This window comes from Gopherus evgoodei, chromosome 6 (assembly GCF_007399415.2).
Source record: "Gopherus evgoodei ecotype Sinaloan lineage chromosome 6, rGopEvg1_v1.p, whole genome shotgun sequence".
Lineage (NCBI taxonomy): Eukaryota > Metazoa > Chordata > Testudines > Testudinidae > Gopherus > Gopherus evgoodei.
Genome location: NC_044327.1, coordinates 103,032,017 through 103,053,520, shown reverse-complemented (window position 1 = coordinate 103,053,520; position 21,504 = coordinate 103,032,017). Strand labels below are relative to the sequence as shown.

The 21,504-nt window shown below is 37.4% G+C and overlaps 1 protein-coding gene across 1 annotated transcript in view; it reads left to right on the top strand.

The window, feature by feature from the left end:
• The window catches only part of ITGA2 (integrin subunit alpha 2), a 102,970-nt gene that overhangs the window by 52,473 nt on the left and 28,993 nt on the right, over window positions 1–21,504 (top strand). The window contains 12 exon segments of the mRNA XM_030566138.1: window positions 734–825; window positions 6,854–6,968; window positions 7,377–7,504; window positions 10,324–10,472; window positions 11,644–11,794; window positions 12,518–12,683; window positions 13,052–13,125; window positions 14,372–14,510; window positions 16,610–16,755; window positions 17,583–17,726; window positions 19,659–19,862; window positions 20,723–20,859. Coding sequence (XP_030421998.1) covers window positions 734–825; window positions 6,854–6,968; window positions 7,377–7,504; window positions 10,324–10,472; window positions 11,644–11,794; window positions 12,518–12,683; window positions 13,052–13,125; window positions 14,372–14,510; window positions 16,610–16,755; window positions 17,583–17,726; window positions 19,659–19,862; window positions 20,723–20,859 — 1,645 coding nt within the window.

The window sequence follows — 21,504 nt, the reverse complement described above, 5'->3', positions numbered from 1 at the left end:
ACTGTAGAATTAGTAGCAGTTGTGGAAGCAGTAGTATATATTATTTATATTGCAGCAGTGCTTAGGGGGTTCTGATCAGGGTCCGTTTTGCTGGCACTTAACAAACACATAAAAAGACTGTTCCTACCCAGAACAGTTTACAATCTAAGTGTAAAATGGTTGTCAACAATTAGCTGTAGCAAATAGACAGGGCAACATAAGGTAATAATGAGATGTTTAAGAATACCATATGTTCAGATCCTTGTTTTCATTTCTATTTTAGAGTGCTATGGAATAAAGCATTTCTCTTCTCATACAAATCTTCCCATCATCCTATATATTCTGTCTGAAATATCTAAGATTTGGTCTTGATCCAGTTGAGAGAGATCTGCTATCTCAGGTAGTGCAAGCAATAAGAGTAGTCACTCAATCTACTAAAAACATTTGTACTGTATATAGTTAAACTGCCACTTGAGGAGTTTGGCTGCTTTGCCTATTTCCTGTAGCTCTTGAGAGCAGGCACTCTAGTTATAAATGCTAATCTAGATATGTGACAAGGCCAGCTAATGTTGTCTAGCAAATTTCTCACACCAATTATCTTTCTTTTGTTTTGTCCCAGAAGCTTTTATGGGATTTGAAAAATTCCTCTTTCAAACTCTGGGTTCCTTAAGCTTAAACTTTGAATTCTGTAACTGAGGAACATATTATAGGAATTTAGGAGTTTTTTGCTATCCTTTAATCTCTTTATTTTTAGCTTTAACACGTATCCCAAATGTTACTGAGATAAAGGAACAGATGAACCTTGGCTTGACACTAATAAGAAACTCAAAAACTGGAGGATTTTTGGTAAGTGTCAAAGCTGTACTCAGTAAGTAGAAAAAATGATTTCTACTGTTGATTATTGATGGAAAATGGAGCAGCTGGAATGTTCCACTTTGTAAACTAAATCTGAGCTGAAAATATTTCATTTTACAACATGGACTAATATGTATTTTATATTGCATTTGAAACATACATTAAAATAATGTTATTTATGTTGCAAAGTAAAGCACTCAAAAGTTAGGACTTGCTCCTTTGTGCATCCATCCAGGGTTCGTGTGTGTGTGTGTGTGTGTGTGTGTGTGTATTTTTAAACAAAGTATATGATCATGCAATTAAAAACTGTATCATAAGGCACATGCCCAGGGAGCAGAACTAAGGTTGCACGGGAAAGAGGAGATGGCCCAGGCTATAGTCATTGAGTCTTTTTTCTTCATTGTACTCTTTTTTGACAGCAGTCATGTTAAATATGAGTAGATTATAGTAACAGCAAACTAGATTTCTTTTGCAATAGGTCAATCTTGGTGGTTGTTGCATTAATCCAAAAGGTTTTCTTTACTAATTTGCCTTTTACAAAAATCCACTTTTTCCAAAGTAGAGCATCTGCTTTTGTGAATACAAGATCTGCTCCCTTTGTGTGTCCTCATGGCTTCGCCTTCACCAACCCAGCTTGTGGAGGAAGACCAGCTGTGCCCCATAAAGGGATGTAGTAGCACGCATGCTGGGGAACTTGAGTGAGAGTGCCTCCTACAATTCCCCCTGATGTGGTGCAGCTCTGCTCCACCTTCTGCATGGACTACTTCCTGACAGTCACAGGAGAGCCCAAGAGAGGAGTCAAGGCTAACCTAGTTGAGATTAAGTAGTAGAGCTAAAGCTCCAAATCTTACTGGAGAATTAAGTGTTTTTCTTTTAATTTTGGCTGCCTCTTTCTGTGTGCGGATTAGCCCATAACATCCCAGGGCCACCTTTTAAAAAAATGTTGTTGTCCTAAAGCACTCAGAAGCTTGGGAATTTTTCTCTAGCTCAGAATACACATTTTCAGTTAAATATTCAGGCAAGTTTTGAGTTAGCAGTTTCAGATTGCTTCACTGTCTTTTTACTTTTAATCACCGAAACATAAGGATTCTTTAAAAAATAATGAGAGAGAGGAAAAAGCTGAATTAAATGTTCACTTAAAATAATGTTAATAAATGAACTCTTCAGACAGTTAAAACTGCTTTGGAATGGAAAATTCATATAGAAAAGTATATCCCACTCCACTTTTCTGACCCTCTGAAATATCTCTCTGGTTGTTGATAAATGAAATATGAACTTATACCCTCCAATACCTTTAAAAGCTTTCATTTTCCATTATCTGCAAATGCAGCTATCATATGCCAGCTTTGTATTCTGCAGATGTTGCACAAACAATTCCTTATAGCTACATCATGTATAATCTGTTTATATACTGTGAACAGTTATGTTCAAAGATCCACCACAGCAATGGTAGAGCTTACAAAATCATGAATGATCAACACATTTATAGATTGTATGGATCACAACAGTGAATCAATATATACTCCAGTTTGATTTAGATATCATACACCAGTACAGTACCTAATATAGTGAAACTGTAAATATAAAGTAGACACTTCACTATACTTTCTTCCCAGTTTAAAGTAAGAATGAGTTCTTCAAGTGGCTATGCATATTCCCACTTATGGGTACTGCACCCTCGTGATACATTGAAAGGTGACTCTATAAAGGAGTACCTCCTGATGCTGTGGGGAACAGCATGGGGGGGCAGGAGCGCTCTAGCTGACACTGCTAGAAGACGTTTTACTGTAAGGCACCACAAGGCGTTGCAGTACCCATTGGTGGGAACATGCAGAGCCATGTTGAAGAACTCTGATTACAGGTAAGAAACCTTCATCATTTATTCAGGCTGTCCCAGTTGACTTGAATCATTTTAGAATTAATATTTTTTCTATTGCTCCTTATGTTATTATATTGGTGTTCAAGAATTCGTTATTATCGCTGGCCTCTTTTAGCCAATATAAGCTCCGATTCATCAAAGTACTTAATAATATGCCTAATGTCAAACATACAAATAAGTCCAGTGAAATCAATGGGATTACTTATGCTTAAAAGCTAGGCATTTGCTTAAGTACCTTAGTGAATTGGCACTGAAAGCTCTGTTCTCTAATTCTTTAGGATGAGAAAATTGTGACCAAAACTGAATGATTCTTTTGCCTTCTAGATGTAAGAGGCAACATTATTTATTAGCCATTATGGACTTTAATAATTAAAAATGTACATATATCATGTAGAATAATTTAAATTATATCTAAACACACATACATACATATATAATATGCGTGAGCCACTTTCTGTTCAAAAGCTTTCCTGATCCATGTAGAATTCATTAACACTGACTGGCTATCACAAGCATGATTACAGTAGACTATTTAACAGGAAGGAAAAATAAGTTTAAGATTAATTAGAATATAACTGTTTTGTACATTAATAAAATGTTTCTGGGGTTGCAAAAATGTGTGTGTTGTACCTGTAGTCCTCAATAAACATTTTGAGCCAGACCTGGCCAACACATGTCCTGTTTGCACTCCTTTGTTTCAATGCCACATCTTCCTGGCATCCCCAGTGTAGAACGTATGGAACGGCTTCTGTATGAGGAAAGATTAATAAGACTGAGACTTTTCATCTTGGAAAAGGGACGACTGAGGGAGGATATGACAGAAGTCTATAAAATCATAACTCATGTTGAGAAAGTAAATGAGGAAGTGTTCTTTTGTTATGAGGAGTAAATAACTAAGGGTCACCAAATGAAATTAATAGGCAGCAGGTTTAAAACAACACACAGTCAACCTGTGGAACTCCATACCAGAGGATGTTATGAAAGCCAAGAGTATAACAGGGTTCAAAAAAGAACTAGGTAAGTTCATGGAGGACAGGTCCATCAATGGCTATTAGCTGGGATGAGAAGGGATGGTGTCTCTAGTCTCTGTTTGCCAGAAGCTGGGAATGGGCAACAGGAGATGGATCACTTGATGATTACCTGTTCTGTTCATTCCCTCTAGGGCACTTGGCATTGGCCACTGTCGGAAGACAGGATACTGGGCTAGATGGAGCATTGGTCTGACCCAGTATGGCTGTTCTTATGTTCTTAAGGTGTTCTGTGAGTAAGAGGAGTTTTGGCCATCCTCTAGCTGACCCCAAGATCATGGGGTGAGGGTGGAAAGGTGGCATAAGAGCCCCTTTTGTCCGCCATTCTACTGTTCTGGTGCACTGAGGGAGATCCCAGCATACTGGTGCTTCAAGACCTATGTCTTATTTTCTTTTTCGTTTACATTTGCCTTAGTAAAAAAACTCTGAACCTGCCTTTGCCTATGAAACATCTCTATAACAAAATTAATATTAGAGTAGCTGCAGCCAGCCTGACCTATCCTACACAAATAGTTCACATTTTGTTCTCGCTGCCCTTTTAAAAATATAAACAATTTTTTATTTCAGTGTTTCTAGCATTGTAATCTACTGGTCCCAAATATTCCAGCAAAGCATTGTAGGTATAGATTTGTTAATCATACAGTACGTGCAATTAATCCAGCTGTCATGCGCCTTAACATAATGCTGTTTTTTACTTTTAGTTTGTTAAAATATAAAAGAACTTAAGTAGCCTATCAATAATAATTGAATCCATTCACTGTGTAAGAGAGGGAGCAAGTAGGAAACTGTTGACAGGAGCTAACAAAGTACAGGGGGAAGAGAGAACCTGTCATCTAAGTGTAGAACATTCCTTCTCTTCCTTGCTTCACATTTCTGTAGAAGTATTTAGGTAAGGCTCTGAAAGGTGCTGTACTGTCAGTACTAGAAAGTATTGTCTTCTGATCAGCAATAGCATAGGTACAATATAAGCAGTAAGAACAGGAGTACTTGTGGCACCTGAGAGATTAACAAATGCATTTCAGCATGAGCTTTCGTGAGCTACAGCTCACTTCTTCGGATGCATAGAATGGAACACACAGACAGGAGATATTTATACATACAGAGAACATGAAAAGGTGGAAGTATGCATACCAACAGGAAGAGTCTAATCAATTGAGATGAGCTATCATCAGCAGGAGAAAAAAAACTTTTGAAGTGATAATTAAGATGACCCATAGAAGGTGTGAGGAGAACTTAACATAGGGAAATAGATTCAATTAGTGTAATGACCCAACCATTCCCAGTCTCTGTTTAGGCCTGAGTTAATTGTATCTAATTTGCATACTAATTCAAGTTCGGCAGTCTCTCTTTGGAGTCTGTTTTTGAAGTTTTTTTGTTGCAAAATTGCCACCTTCAAAAGTCTGTCACTGAGTGGTTAGAGAGGTTGAAGTGTTCTCCCGCTGGTTTTTGAATGTTATGATTCCTGATGTACATGGCAGAGGGGCATTGCTGGCACATGATGGCATATATCACGTTGGTAGATGTGCAGGTGAACGAGCCCCTGATGGCATGGCTGATGTGATTAGGTCCTATGATGGTGTCACTTGAATAGATATGTGGACAGAGCTGGCATCGGGCTTTGTTGCAAGGATAGGTTCCTGGGTTAGTGTTTATGTTGTATGGTGTGCAGTTGCTGGTGAGTATTTGCTTCAGGTTGGGAGGCTGTCTATAAGCAAGGACTGGCCTGTCTCCCAAAATCTGCGAGAGTGAGGGATCATCTTTCAGGATAGGTTGTAGATCTTTGATGATGCGCTGGAGAGGTTTTAGTTGGGGGCTGTAGGTGATGGCTAGTGGCTTTCTGTTATTTTCTTTGTTGGGTCTGTCCTGTAGCAGGTGGCTTCTAGGTACTCTTCTGGCTCTGTCAATCTGTTTTTTCACTTCAGCAGGTGGATATTGTAGTTTTAAGAATGCTTAATAAAGATCTTGTAGCATTGACATTGGAAGCTTCCTTGTGCCTCCACCAATGTGCCTTAAGCCTGACTGGAAAAAACTAACTATAGGAGAGTTCAGTCTTTCTTGTTAATCAACTCTTGACCCTATTGCTGAATTGGTTCTTGTGAACTTGACTGAGACAGCAGCTCGTATCACATAGGCCACTGAACAACTCGCAAGTAAAAGAAGCTTTATGGATTTTCTCTTTCCAGTTTGGTCAAATTCAGACCGGGGGGTAAGAGAAGATAGGTTTAATACCCCACTCTTGTGCATCATACAGTCCCATTTATATATTTAATAACTTATATTCAGTTTTGTTTTTCAAATCCATTTTTTTAAATTTAGTGCTTCAACTTTTAAACTCTTGCCATGCATGGAAGGAACAGAAAAAAAATTTAAAGACCCTAAATGACAAAAAATATAGCCTTATGCAGTATTGTTATAGCCGTGTTGGTCCTGGAATATTAGAGAGACAAAGCTGGTGAGGTAATATCTTTTACTGGACCAGCTGATGATTACCTGTTCTGTTCATTCCCTTTGGGGCACCAGACATTGGCCATTCTTGGAAGATAGGATACTGGGCTAGATGTGCCTTTGGCCTGACCCAGTATGGCTGTTCTTATGTTCAGCTTCTGTCCAATAAAAGATATTACCTCTCCCACCTTGGGTCTCTAAAAAATGCAGTCTTCACATGTGTCTTTTTCTTTCTCTACTTATTTTTTCAAAAATCCTCTTATGATCAAGACTGAAGTTAGTACAGAGAAACAAATAAGTTATAAATGTCTTAACCACAGTTTTGAAATATATATATTTTTTTGGAACAAAAAATTCTCAAATTAGTAAATCCATTATTTTTTAAACTTTATTTTTATTCATGGTGTACACACACACACACACACACACACACACACACCTCTCATGAGCCAACAGAAAACATTTTGGCCATGCACGTAAGAAACAACTCATGGTAACAGTGCCACCTCGTGGTTAGTCTCGGTCAAAATTGTGTCTACCTGGGAGTGAGCTATTCCACTGCTCTCCTGTGCTGGATATGAATGTGCCACTTTCATGAAGGTATGTAAAAGAGTGAAATGACAGGATACATGTTGTTTTTATATTTTCCTCATTTTATTTTTTAAAGACTTGTGGTCCCTTGTGGGCCCAGCAGTGTGGAAGTCAGTACTATGCAACGGGAGTCTGTTCTGAAATCAGTCCAAGTTTCCAGATCTTAAGAAGCTTTTCACCTGCTCTTCAAAGTAAGGCAATGCGTGTAAAATAGATTCAGTAATAAATAAATCCATTGAAATGAAGAGAGATGTCATGTAATGGAATCCTAAAGTGATTACATTTGAATTTTTTAAAATTCAGTTTAAAAAGAGCCTGATCCTGAGGTTCACACTCAAGGCTTGATTCTAATCTCACTTACTGGTGAAAATTAGTAGTAACTTCACAGATTTTTGTTGCATTTACATCTGTGTAACACAGGTGTAAGCAGACTTAGGCTGGGATTTTATTCTGTTCTTATTCAGGCAAACCTCCTGTGACATCAGTGGAAGTTTGCTTGCATATGGACTAGATATGGACATCTGGATTTGGCTCATGAGTTATAAGTAAATTTTATGCATTCAATGTCCATTTATCAGTCACTATCTTTTCTGTTTTAGACTGCTCCTCCTTCATCGATGTTGTTGTTGTGTGCGATGAGTCAAACAGCATTTATCCCTGGACTGCAGTGAGTGCATTTTTGACAAAATTTGTCCAAGGCTTAGATATAGGCCCCACGAAAACTCAGGTAAGTCAAAAAACATTTTTTGAAACAGAAGGAAGGTAGCAATGAGTTTTATTAGCTACGTGTGACAAACTTAAAGGAAATTAAGTTTGCTAACATAAAGCTAGCCCCTGGTCTGATCCTGAGAGATCCTGAATATCTACAGCGCCCATCAGAATCACTGGGATTTGCAGTAGTTCAGCATCTTTCAGGATCAGGGCTTTTGTCATAAAGCTAGCTAACATTTCAAAAGGGAATATTCCATTTGGATGAATTTATTCCAGTACATAGTTTTTGTGTCAAACGAGAGATCTAGATTATTTCCAGTATACTTAAAGGTCTGTTCTCCATTTAATAATGATGTGTAACAATCATTAAAATTTGAGCTATGTGCATATATTGAGAGCAGAACACATCTTTTATCCCCTCCCCCTCCCCCAGAGTTTTATTACTCTCAGTATGGCTAAAGTTGTAAAACCTTTTCCATTTTAAGCCCACTTTTCATATGATCATAGCTTTCCAAAATCTACATCATTGGTGCAGAATTTTCCGTGCTTGTTTCTCTCTGAAAGTGGTGATTTTGAGAAAAATTATATTTTTAAATTTGAGGAAGATTTCCCCCCATTTTTTCAAAAGAACTAATCACCTATTTTTAGACATCAGAGGAGTAACCATGTTAGTCTGGATGTGTAAAAAGCAGCAGAGTCCTATGCTCCAATACTTCTATTAGTCTATAATGTGCCACAGGACTCTTTGCCTATTTTTAGACAGTGTTCTAGCAAACTTAAATAGAAGTGCATCTAATTTCATCCAACAGCTATGCACCTAAGAACTTCACTTGAAGATTCTGAGCTATACAAAACACATTCTTGTGTAGAATGGAACTTGTGAGTCTAATGGGGCAAGGAACTTTAAAATTCCATTTTCAAGGTTGCTCAAGCTAATAGTCTCAGGATTTTTTCTCTTTTAATTTTTATTTCCTTAAAACCTGAAAACTAAATGCAAAATACTAGTATTGGCATAATATTAAGATTGCAAGCTCAATCACTCCAAGTTTAGAAAATTCAAAAACCTTGGCAGTATTTACTCAGCCATATAACAGATACTTAGTATCTTCATTGGGAGACAGCCCAGGCTCATGCTCTCCCTCTCATCCCCTTCCCATCCCCAGATCCTCACTGGCAGGCTGCCTGGGCTCAGGCCCTTCCTTCCCCCTACCCCCCAACCAATTCCTCACTCGGAGGCACCTTGGGCTCAGGCTCTCTTTCCTCTCCCCTCTCCCAATCCCTCACCTGGAGGTGGTGGGGGGGTTCCAGCTGTCAGCCCCAGGGCAGCAGCAGCAGCAACAGCAGCAGCACAGAAATAAGAGTGGCAATGGGGTACTAAGTCTGCTGTGAAAAGTGATTGACAAATATCACTTTTTACATTGCAACACTTACTTGTATGCTGCTGCTGGTGCAGAGTTGCCCTCAGAGCTGGGTGCTCTCTGCTCTGCCGTCAGAGCTGGGTGGCAGTTATGTACTTGTGGCTACATCTACACTACAGGATAAATTCGAATTAGCTTAAACCGATTTTATAAAACAGATATTATAAAGTCGATTGTGCATGTCCTCACTAGGCACGTTAATTCGGTGGTGTGCGTCCATGGTCCGAGGCTAGCGTTGATTTCTGGAGCGGTGCACTGTGGGTAGCTACTGTAAAATAATGAGGCCAATAACATTGATTTGCGTCCACACTAATCCTAATCCGATATAGTAATATCGATTTTAGCGTTACTCCTCTCGTTTTGTAGGAGTACAGAAATGGATTTGAAGAGCCCTTTAAATCGATATAAAGAGCAGTGTAGTGTGGACGGGTGCAGCGTTAAATCGATTTAACGCTGTTAAAATCAGTTTAACAGCGTAGTGTAGACCAGGCCTGTGTAGCAAGGGATGGGGGCATAAACAACTATAGATACAAAGAAGGGAAGGGCATGATCAAACAAGTCTGAGAACCACTGCTCTAGACTGTCCCTGACAGGTTTGGTTTTTTTGGTCTAACCTGTTCTTAAATGCTTTTAATGACTGGAGATTCCATAACCTCCCTAGGCAATTTCTTCCAGTGCTAAATTACCCTGATAGCTGTGAAGTTTTTCCTGAAGTCTAACCTAAATCTCCTTTGCTGTAATTTAAGCCCATTACTTCTTGTCCTCTCTTCAGTGGTTAAGAAGAACTGTTTATCAATGACCTTTTACATATTTGAAGTCTGTTATCATGTTGCCTCTCAGTCTTCTCTTCTCCAGACTAAACAAGCCAAGTTTTTTCAATCTTTCCTTGTAGGTCACGTTTCCTAGACCTTTAGTTGTTGTTGCTCTCCTGTGGACTGCCTCCGGTTTGTCCACATCTTTCCCAAAGCATGGTGCTTAGAACTGGACTCAGTACTCTAGTTGAAGCCTTATCAGTGCTGAGTAGAGTGCAAGAATTACTTCTCGGGTTTTGCTTTACAACACTCTTGCTAATACATCCCAGAATGATGTTTGCTATTTTGCAACAGTATTACATTGTTGACTCACATTTAGTTTGTAGTCCCCCAGACACCTTTCCTCAGTACTCCTTCCTAGGCAGTCATTTCCCATTTTGTATCTGTGAAACTGATTATTCCTTCCCAAGTGCAGCACTTTGTATTTGTCCTTATTGAATTTCATCCTATTTATTTTAGACCATATCTCCAGTCTGTCAAGATCATTCTGAATTTTAATCCTCTCTAGATCTTGTGTATCAGTTTGACAATTTGGTATTTTAATTCTGTGTAATTGATTTGAATGCATGACAATTTATTTTTTTTTGTGTGATGATGGTGTTTAGGTGGGCTTAATTCAGTATGGTAATGATCCAAGGGTAGTGTTCAACTTGAATACCTATGAAACAAAAGATGATGTTGTTAAAGCAATGTCACAGACCTTTCAAAGAGGAGGAGACTTGACTAATACTTTCAAAGCAATTGACTATGCAAGGTAAAGTGCACCAATAAATGTTATGTTACTTTTGTAATTAAAGATCTGATCCTGGAAGGTGTTGAGCACTTCTTGAGAGGTTAGTACTGCCTCTGGTGCCCTTGGGAATTAAAGTGCTCAAGAACCTCTTTGAAGGTTCTCACTACCTTCCATGATTAGTTCCTAAGAAAGATGCAAAATGACTTACGAGGCAAAGTTTGCTCGTTGACTCAATGCGACTGCACATGTTTAAATGTTTACAGGATAAGGCCTTGGTTGATTGCGAGAAAACCATCAGAGAATCAAACCCTTTCTCCAATAGGACTTTTGACTTTGTAGTGTTTAGCAGCAGTAAAAAATAGCAAAAACTTATTTTGGGCAGTAAAATAACTCTGATTACACACACGGGGAATGATGTATTAAGTAAGCAGGCACTGTTTTTACACAATCATTTTTCAGAATAGAACTGCACTTTTAATAGGGATCTGAACACTCAGTGACCGTGGGCTACTTGTTTAGGGACAGATTCTGAATACAGTAGGTTCCAAATTTATAGCGGTGTCACAGGGATCGTCCTTGTTTTCATTTCCCTCTGTATCTGCAAAATGGAGCTAATCTCTGATTTTTATTTTTATTTTGCCTCACAGGAGTATTGAGAGTAAAGCTGATCCAAACTTTTTTGGACTTTTTTTTTTATCAGAACATAAATTTCCACAGGAAATTCAGATTAAAGATTATTCAGATAAAATTTTTCACATCTCTGATCACAAAAAGTGCAATAAGTGCTAAACTATTGTTAATGAAGGACTTTGGCCAAGATTTTTAAACATATTTAGGCACTGTTGTGCTACACCTAACTGATTTAGGGACCTAAATATGATTGTCAAAAGTGATGTAGGCATTTAGGAACCAAAATCTCATTGACAGTCTATTCAGGGATTTAGACTCCTAAATATCTAGATCCCTTTAAAAATGAGAGCTGAAATCAGTTAGTTAGGCGTAGCACAGCTCAGGCGTAGCACAGCGGCACCTAAATATGTTTAAAAATCTGGCCCTATGTGTTACAGTAAAAAAACACTCCAGATACACTTTGTTCTAGTCAATGATGGAAGCATTCATTAAAATATGCATATAAAATGGCATACATTATATACATTCACATTTAATAAGCCTAGTGCTTTATTTATCACAGACGTCATGCTTTTTCCTCTGAATCTGGTGGACGGCCCACAGCCACAAAAGTCATGGTCGTTGTGACAGATGGTGAATCCCATGACGGCTCAAGTTTGAAAGAAGTGATAACTAAATGCAATGAGGACAAAATAACCAGATTTGGCATAGCTGTAAGTAATACTATAATTAATTCTGTAATTTTGGTGGGACTGATTTAATTAAAAGTATGTATTCATGCATCATTATATCAGCAGGACTGGGACAGGGAGGGAGTTCATGTTTAGGAGCCACTGTATTATCAGCAGGCTTCATTAGAATTCTTATCTATTTATGTTTATATTTGTTAGCTGAAAATAGTAGGATTAGTCGACCCTCTGTGATATTCTTTTTAGTTCCTGTTATATATGAAATACAAGATATTTCAAAGCTGATAAGTTGTTCAGTAAAGTGAATTCAGAATACAGGGCTTGATCCTCCCTCTGCCCTACACCTTAGATAGTCATTTACCGTGTGTGAAGGGACTGGAGAATTTTACCATTCTGCTTTTGTAGCATTAGACACCCACTTTGTGCTCCTTTGGCCTGGGTGGAAATGACTGCACCGATTGCAAAGTAGGGGAATTCAAATTCAGTTTATTGACCTTAATATTTATTATAAATGGCAGAAATGTTGCGTTTTTCTTATGCATTCTCATCAGTTCATCTTATCTACAGATGTCAGGAGGCTGATGTAAAATCCATGATGGGAAGGGTGTGAAGGATCAGGGGAAACTACAGACTTTGCCTGGAGTGTGCACGTTAATTTCATTTTCCTATCATGTATAAAATATCTCTCTCTGTGTGATACTGAGGGAAATGGAGCCACACTGAGGTTTCTTTTTCTCTCTTTTCAAGGTTTTGGGATACTTAATCAGAAATGAACTCGATACTAAAAATTTAATTAAAGAAATCAAAGGAATTGCGAGTCTTCCGACAGAAAAGTATTTTTTTAATGTGTCATCTGAGGCTGCACTGTTGGAAGAAGCAGGAACACTGGGAGAACGCATATTTAGCATAGAAGGTAATATATCCATTGGGGCTGAGGAGTTGTTGACAGTTTACACCAGCTGAGGATTTACTCCGTGTTTTTATTAAGGGGTTACAGGTTGTCTTTGCATGAATGTATGATAAATGCTGATGTGACCTATTCATTATTAAAATCTTGATAAACATTATTACCTTTTTACCAATTAGATTTCCATACTGTACAACTGTTGTGTATATTTTGGGTGAACTTTTGGGAGCAAATTATTTATTTGACAAATTATTCCAGTCATGCTTGAGCTGACTTCAATGGCAGAAGGATTGGGCCCAGTATGTAGCAACAATAATGTTCAACAGTCTTTAATGATACATGAATAACTTTCAAAATAATGGTTATTGCACCAGGTACCGATCAAGGTGATACCTTCCAAATGGAAATGTCACAAGTGGGCTTCAGTGCATATTACTCACAAAAAAAGGTACGTATATTTAATCATTTAGTGTATAAGGCTGGTGTGATATAAAAACTGTCTCAAATGAAATATGTAGATTAATTACATATACATAAGTTCATGTATAAATTTAACAAAATAAGAATAATAAGCAACAATGCAATATACAGATCAAATTTAATTTATATTTTCTTCTAATATAAACCAGGAAAATGGAACACAAGTGGTTTATCTGTAGTACCATAAGCTAAATTACATCATGGTTGGAAGAGGAAAGAGAGAGAGAAAATATACCATGATGAAAAGTAAAATAATACTTTTTATTATAGCATTAATGTTGAGTAATGGCTTCTATTCTAAGCCTTCCTCTTTTTATTTTTCAGCTGCTTATAATTTTCTGAAACAAATTATGCAAATTGGGTTGGACTTTTTTTTATCATTATTACTTTAAGTTTGGTCAAAATCAGTTCAGCCATTTGAGTTCACCAAGCATGAACAATCTCCTGTTCTAATTTGATGTCTTGTGCTTGAATAACTCAGAAAATTGAAACTAAATATTTCAAAACTAGCTTGTTCGTTAACATTCACGGAGATGTAAGTAACAATTCAAATATGAAGAACGTGTGTGTAGTATTTTCAAAGTTAAGAATGTTTTTGTCACCTTTAACATAAACACATTTTTAAACTATGTTTTTCATATTAAACATGTTTAAGGATACCTCAAAAAGCGTTTTTCTTAGTAAAGTTTCAAAGCTGTATAAAGTAATGTTCAGTTGTAAACTTTTGAAGGAACAACCATAACATCATGTTCAGAGCTACAGAACATTTCAGAGTTACAAACAACCTCCATTCCCAAGGAGTTTGTAACTCTGAGGTTCTACTGTATTCCAATTGGTGGGGGTTTTGGCAAGTAATTACCATATATAAACAGTTTATTTATAAACTATCTTAATTGGTATTACATTTTAAAAGACCTTTGGGAAGAAGAGGAAAGCCCACACTTCTCTTAGGAGTCTATCTGCATGGCAAAATGTTGTAAATGTTTTTCTGCCTCCAACTGTTGTTTCCAGTGATTGAAGCTATTGTGTATATAGGAGTCAGGATTGGGATTACAGGGAGGTTATAACTATGTCATTTTACTCACCTCTGAGGGTTCAGAGTATCTAAACATAATTAATTTAAATGGATTACACCATACATAAACTGTAACTTCTGCTTCCCTTGTACTGTGAAAGAGTAGGTAGCTCTAAAATTATGATTTGATTTTTTTAAGGATGTTCTGATGTTAGGTGCTGTTGGGGCTTATGATTGGAGTGGGACTGTAGTCCAGGAGACCTCAAACCAAGTGACTACATTCCCTAATCAAGCATTTGAAAAAATTCTACAAGACAGAAACCATAGCTCGTATTTAGGTAAGCGGCTGTAACATTTGTTATATAGCATATCTAAAGTTAATCAAAGACAGGCAACAATGGCAAATTACCTTCCAGCAGTCTCCTGTTTTAAGAACTGATTTGAGAGGAAAGGGAGATTCTGTTCATAAATGGATTTCATTTAATGGTCAATTGATTCACTGAAACTGAATGAAACATTTTAATTATTTTTAAAACTCTGAATGAATGTTAAGTGAAATGTTAATGACATGAGATGAAAAATTCTTGGGACACGTACATTACAAGAATGTGAAAAATTACAGGGATTGAAAAAGGCTACTTAGTTTATAATCAGGGGTCTGTTTATATCCCTGATTTTTGTTTGCATGTATACTTCCTATTTGACCTTAGGTCAGAAGCTTATTTAGTTGTCAGCAACTCATCCATGTTCATTCCTTCAGTGGCCTTTTCCAGTTTGATTTATGTTCTTTATTAAACTGCAGCGATGTTACTGACATTTTATTTATATCTGTTATTAGTTTTCTGACATACATTTCTGTTCTCAGCCAAAATCAGCAACCTTTATACCTTGGTGACCTGTTATATTCCCCACAATGATACAATATGTACTTTGGAACAGTGAGAGCCAGGAGTGTTAGATATCTTGTAATATACGGGAAACCACCATTTTTGTTTAGGCTTTCACCATTCATTTTTGATAGACTTGTTTTTCCATCCTAATGAGGGATTTCTGTATGGCAGTCTTTGGTTGATCCCTTGGCACTTTATCAATGCTATTAAACACCAAAATGACTCTTCTTAGAATAAAAGTTTACATTTGCCTGGTAAAACTTTTCCAAGTTTTATTGTTAAATTGCTCTTCAGTGTAAGCCTAAACCTTACAGCAAAATGTTTTTGTTCTCTTCTGTTAATGTAAATTTAGTGTAGTAATACAATAGAAATACAAATTATGTAGTAAAACTGGTTTACAGATATAATACATACTTAAAATGCTTCCTAGCATTGAGATATTTCCTGCAGAGCAGCTTAAGTTATAATACTGGTGGAGAGGATTACAAATTTTTAGAAAAAGTCAATCAATCTGAAACCTATGATTGATGGGCTGTTAATATGTCCTACCATGTACAGTCAAGCTTTTTAGTGTGTTCATTAACTGGGATTAGTGGTCTTGTGGGAGAGTGCATTGAGCCCATCATAATCAGTGGATTTCCTTCCCAGACATGGCCCAATTTGAAGAAAGGCCTCTAGTTCCTACTCCCTCCTTCATTCCAGGGCCACCATTTCCACCTTTTTTCCTAACTCTCATTTGCATTCAGCTGACATTTTTGTTGTCTGCTTCTTGCTCTATAAGCCAGTGTTGCCCTCCAAATTGGTCAGGAGGACTTACATTTCACTCTCCTCCCTGAAAACCATATCTCCTTAACAAATAAATGCAAGTGTAAGTGAGCTAGGTGATGAGTGACAATATAGCTTCCAAACTTGAACCTCTGACCTGACCGTACAGTGTTTTGCCGCTGGGACACCATGTCATGTCATCTTCTGTTCTTCTGATGGGTAACTAAGGACTTGTGTATGCAGGGAAATAGTCCAGAATAGCTATTGTGAAATAGCTGTTCTGTACTAGCTCCACATATAGACACTCTTAGGGCAAGTCTACACTTAAAATGCTGCAGTGCAGCTGTGCCTCTGTAGGGCTTCAGTGAAGATGCTACTATGCCAACAACAGAGCTTCTCCCATCAGTGTAGTTAATCCACCTGCACTAGGCATGGTAGCTATGTCAACAGAAGTCCTGCTGTCGACATAATACTGTCTACCCCAGTATAACTGTTGCTCAAGGCTATGGATTTTTCACATCCCTGAGCAACATAGTGATATTGATGTAAGTTTGTAGTGTAGACCTGGCCTTATTTTACAATGAGGGCCTTTATGTATTTTAACTTAAACCACTTTGGAAGTGCAGAATGAGAATGTTTGCACAGAGAGCTTGTGCAGAATAGCTATTGTATTGTATTAATAGCTAATTCATGCCCTTGCTTATAACCTTAGTAGGCAACCTGTAACTCTGCCTCCTTTACTAGATAATATCTCACAACTGTTATGTTGACTTCTTTTCTAGGTTATTCTGTTGCTATTATCTCAACCCAGAACACAGTCTATTTTGTTGCTGGTGCACCAAGATCAAACTACACTGGCAGAGTAGTGATTTATGACATTGACAGCCATGGCAGAGTCACAGTTGTTCAGTCCCAGAGAGGGGATCAGGCAAGTACAATCATTTATTCATGGACATAAGTTTTGTAGATATCTATTTTTACTGATGCGGCACTGTAACTGGTTATTCATTGTTGGCAGCGATAATATATGTCTTTCTAAAATGATTTTTTTCTTGCAAAATATTTAGCATCATATCTGTCCATTCCCCTGTAGCTACACTCTTGCAGTGAATTGAGATTTTCTGTGACTTTCATAGAGAGAGTGGAGGTGGATTAACTCTCATAGAATCATGGCAATTAGGTATGGGAAAAAACATTATCAGGCCCTCTATGTAAATACCTCTAGTTGGGGAGACTCCATGGACATCCATCCACTCTTCATGTGAGGTCTTCTGGAGGAGAGATGGTACTGCAAGATTGATTTGCAGGTTCATGATATTCCTTTTTCTCCATTGTGAAAGCCTTGTCATGATGCTGAAAGTTTGAATGTTTATGTTATGAAAGCAGACAAATATAAAAGTAAATCACGGGTTGGGCTATTTCATGTGCACATTTTAACATAAAAAAGAAATAAATTGCACAGCACTCTTTTCTCCATTATAGTTGCATTACACTATATGTTAGTGCCATAGCAGCAACAGTATGATGCTGTCCAAAAATAATGAGAGAAACAAGGTGGGTGAGGTAATAATGGATACTCAGTAAGTGGCTGAATGTTCTAACATGTAGGCATGTTACACAAGTAGCTTTTCTTGTGAGTGGTCCCATTTAATTCAGTTGCACTGTTCTCATACACATGCAAGTGTTTGCAGGACGAGGTGCAGAAACAATGTAAGTTTAAAAAGACAAATAAATTACTCATGTTATCAATTCCAGATTGGCTCCTACTTTGGCAGTGTGATGTGTGCAGTGGATGTTAACAGAGATTCAGTTACAGATGTGCTGCTAGTAGCTGCACCAATGTTCATGAATGAGCTAAAGAAAGAAGAGGGAAGAGTTTATATGTTTTCCATCATAAAGGTAAAAAAAAGAGTGCGTGGGTGGGGAGGAGGACTAAGGACTTAGGTTCATCTTCTGGACATGTTGCTAGCAGTGAGATGTGACATCCGCATTCATGATAGACCCATGATAGTCTCAATTCTAGCACCAAGTTCTTGCTGTTGGTTTCCTGGACAGAAGTACTGCTGAAAAGAAGCAGAGTCCATTGTTGTCAGATTTGTCACCTAGGCTACATATATGTTTCTGCCTCCTGATTGACTGACTGAATTTTTTAAAACGGGAGATCAACAAACATCTGGTAGATATTTTCAGATGAATACATGTTTGTAGTAAAATTCCTGAAATGCTTGGCGTTTGTGGACGGTCTTATGACTAAATGGTGGACACCTGAATATTCATGCTAGACATTCAGTATGACTTCATGCAGCATAGAAAACACAGAGAAGGGTGGAGAGTGTTACTATTCTATCAGTTCTAGTTAGAACTACTGATGTAAAACTAGTGCATTTGATACTTATGGGCCATAATCAGCAGCCCTTACATCAAAGCCTTTGAGTAGGAATTAAGGATTGCAAAGCTGTTTCCTATATTACTAGGTGGAGGAATCAATCCCTATCTACTCTGAAACTCTCCACATTTCTATTTTGTTTTTGTTTTGTTTTTAATCAGGTGCTGACACCTGGTGGGGAGCCTGAGAAACAAATGCCGTTTCAAGAACATGGGAGGTGCTGGGGAGTGGGAACTCACATACACTGAGCCAATCAATGTGGAGAGAAGGAGTGGCAGAAAAGAACTCAACCTGCTCAGAGTTCTAATTCTGCTTCTGTCAATAGCATTTTCCCCCAGGCTATTAAGCAGGACAAAGGCTGAGGAGAGCTGATACAACAGTTCACTTTGATAATAGGCAAAAAAAAAAAAAACCGAATAAAACAAAACCCAGACATTTAGTAGATGGATTTTTCACATTTTCAAATAGAAAACGATTGGGAAACTATGATATTTTTAGTCTTTGTTAAATGATTAACTTAAAATTATTTAAAATATTATTTTCAGAGTGATGCGGAAGTGATTTTAAAATAGCATGGAATTATGTCATTTGCCTGTGCTACAGGAATTAAGTTCTAGCCATTGTGGATAAACAGTCTGACTAGCATAGTGTATTTGTGTACAAAACAATGAGAATACATGGCAAACACAAAGATATTTTGTTCTGATGATATTTTTTAAGATAGATAATGCAATATTACCACATAGACCATTTTTCAACACTTTTTCTTCAGTTGGCAATAGGAAGGTCAGGAATACTAGTGTTTCCACAAATGGGTTTTGCATTAGCTAGTAGGAAATTCCATTTCTGTTTCAAAGAATTATGTCCAGTTACAAGAATTTCCATTCTCTATGCGTAAAAATTGCTAATCCAAAGCTGGACAATTCATTTATGGATCCCAAGGCCAGAAGGACAATATTGTGATCATCTAGTCTGACATTCCAGTACAACACAGGCCACAGAATTTTCCAAAAATAATTCCTGGAGCATATCCAAGAGAAACATCCAATCTTGATTTAAAATTAGTCAGTGATGGAGAATCCACCGTGACCCTTGGTAAATTGTTCCAATGGTTAATTACTCTCTCCATTAAAAATTTATCAATGGATATTTGAAAAATTATGGAACATTTAGAACAATCAGATGAGGAAACTGAAGATTGTAAAGACTCAGAAATGCATTTACATGTGCAATTAATGCTTCTCTTTGCATGCTTTAATTTTTCTCCTGTAACATTTGCTAAGACTGAAGGATCTTACAAAGCTAAGTGAATAGGTAACATGATGGCACATACAGTTCAGTGCTGGCAAGTCCAAAGAAATGCACATTGGAAAAGAATAATATAGATATTTTTTCCCTTTAGTATACTGACACAGTAGTTTTGTTCTTTCTTGTATTCTTAAAAGGGAATTTTGGATCAACAAAAACTCTTAGAAGGTCCGCAAGGGTTAGAAAATGCTCGATTTGGATCTGCCATGGCTACCCTTTCAGATATTGATTTGGATGGGTTTAATGATGTGATAATAGGAGCACCTTTAGAAAATCAGAACTCTGGAGCTGTCTACATTTACAATGGCAATCTAAGGACTATACGTACCAAATATTCACAGGTAAATAAATTTGTTACATAATACTGTATTCAAAGGCTTGTGATGTGATACAAAAATTCAGCTAGATTCAAAATGAAGGATTTGACATAATAAAGAGTTTTTGTTAGCTGGTATTCTATCCCCTTTAAATACTGTGTCATATTCTGTAGGCTCTTATTGGCTGTTTTGAGAATCACTTCCTTTTCTTCCAACGTATGCCAGCCCTAAATACTCCCAGGATAACACCTGTGCAGCTGATAGCTAAGGGTACAGAGATAGGTGACGTGAACATTTGTTGGAAGGAAGCCTAGCCCACTGAATCTATAGTTACATTTTTAATCCTGTACACCAAGTTGATTCATTTCCAGAAAAGGTTTTAAGCAGCCCATTATTTAGCCTTGTAGAGTTGGTGCACACCAAAAAATATTGGGTTAATTCCAAATGTGCAAGCTTTATAAGTATAGTATTTAAGGATGAGACTTTCAAAGGCACAAAGGGGAATTAGATACCCAAATCCCATAGATTGAAATAATAATACTGTAACATGTTTCTCTCATGAGAAGTCTCCTGATGCAAAAAAGGTTTGTTAGAAGATTTTGTTAAATTTTCCAATCCTTGAGAATTGCTTCATGTGAGATGGAAATAAAGCTTTTCAATAACGACTAGTTGGCATGCAGCAATCTGTCTGCTTGGTCAATTTACTTCCAAGATTTAAAAAAATATATATTATTTGCTGTCTCAGAAAAAATAACCCTTACAAATAATTGAGAGACCAGCCACAAAAGAGTTTGTCTAAACAAATATGTTGATCCTAATAGAATAACTGTGAAAATCAAATGCTTATGCTGCTGTTTGTCTGTAATCAAGCTCTCTCTTTCTAGAAAATTTTAGGATCAAATTCTGCTTTCAGACAACTACTCCAGTACTTTGGGAAGATCAGTAGATGGCCATAAAGACTTAATGGTGACGGCATTACTGATGTATCTGTTGGTGCTGATGGAAATGTGGTTCAACTCTGGTTAGTCAATTATTTTGACCAGACAGTGTTTTAATATTTTGGATATAAGTAGTATATTTGTTTAATGGAATGGCAAAACATTCCCCAACCTCCAACCCACCTCCACTCATGGCATGTGTATGGGACTAACACAGTTGTTTTCTCATGATTCTGCTAATAGAGTAGCTAGTTGAAAAATAGTGTTGAACTACACTGTTTTCAATTGCCAGTAACGAATAATGGACTGACCTATTTGGAAGAGCTGTTCTATAGAGTAAGCAAATAGAGCAGTGAAATAAAATTGGCACCTACTTCTGACAAAATTATTCTTTTCTGTCCTGTGGACAATGCATACCTGACGAGATTAGTTTACAAGTTTCATCACATACAAACAAGAACAATTTCACAAGTGCTTCCCAAAGCAATACTGGGTACTCTACACAGCAACTGTCAGCCAACTCAGGTTTGGGCTGTGGGGCTGTTTCATTGCTGTGTAGACTTCTGGGCTCAGACTGGAGCACAAGCTCTGGGAAACTCCCACCTCGCGAGGTCCTAGAAGTCCATACTCCAGCCCAAGTCCGGAAGTCTACACAGCAATGAAACAGACCCACAGCCCAAGTCCTGTGAGCCCGAGTTATAATATAATTATAGTTATATTATATAATA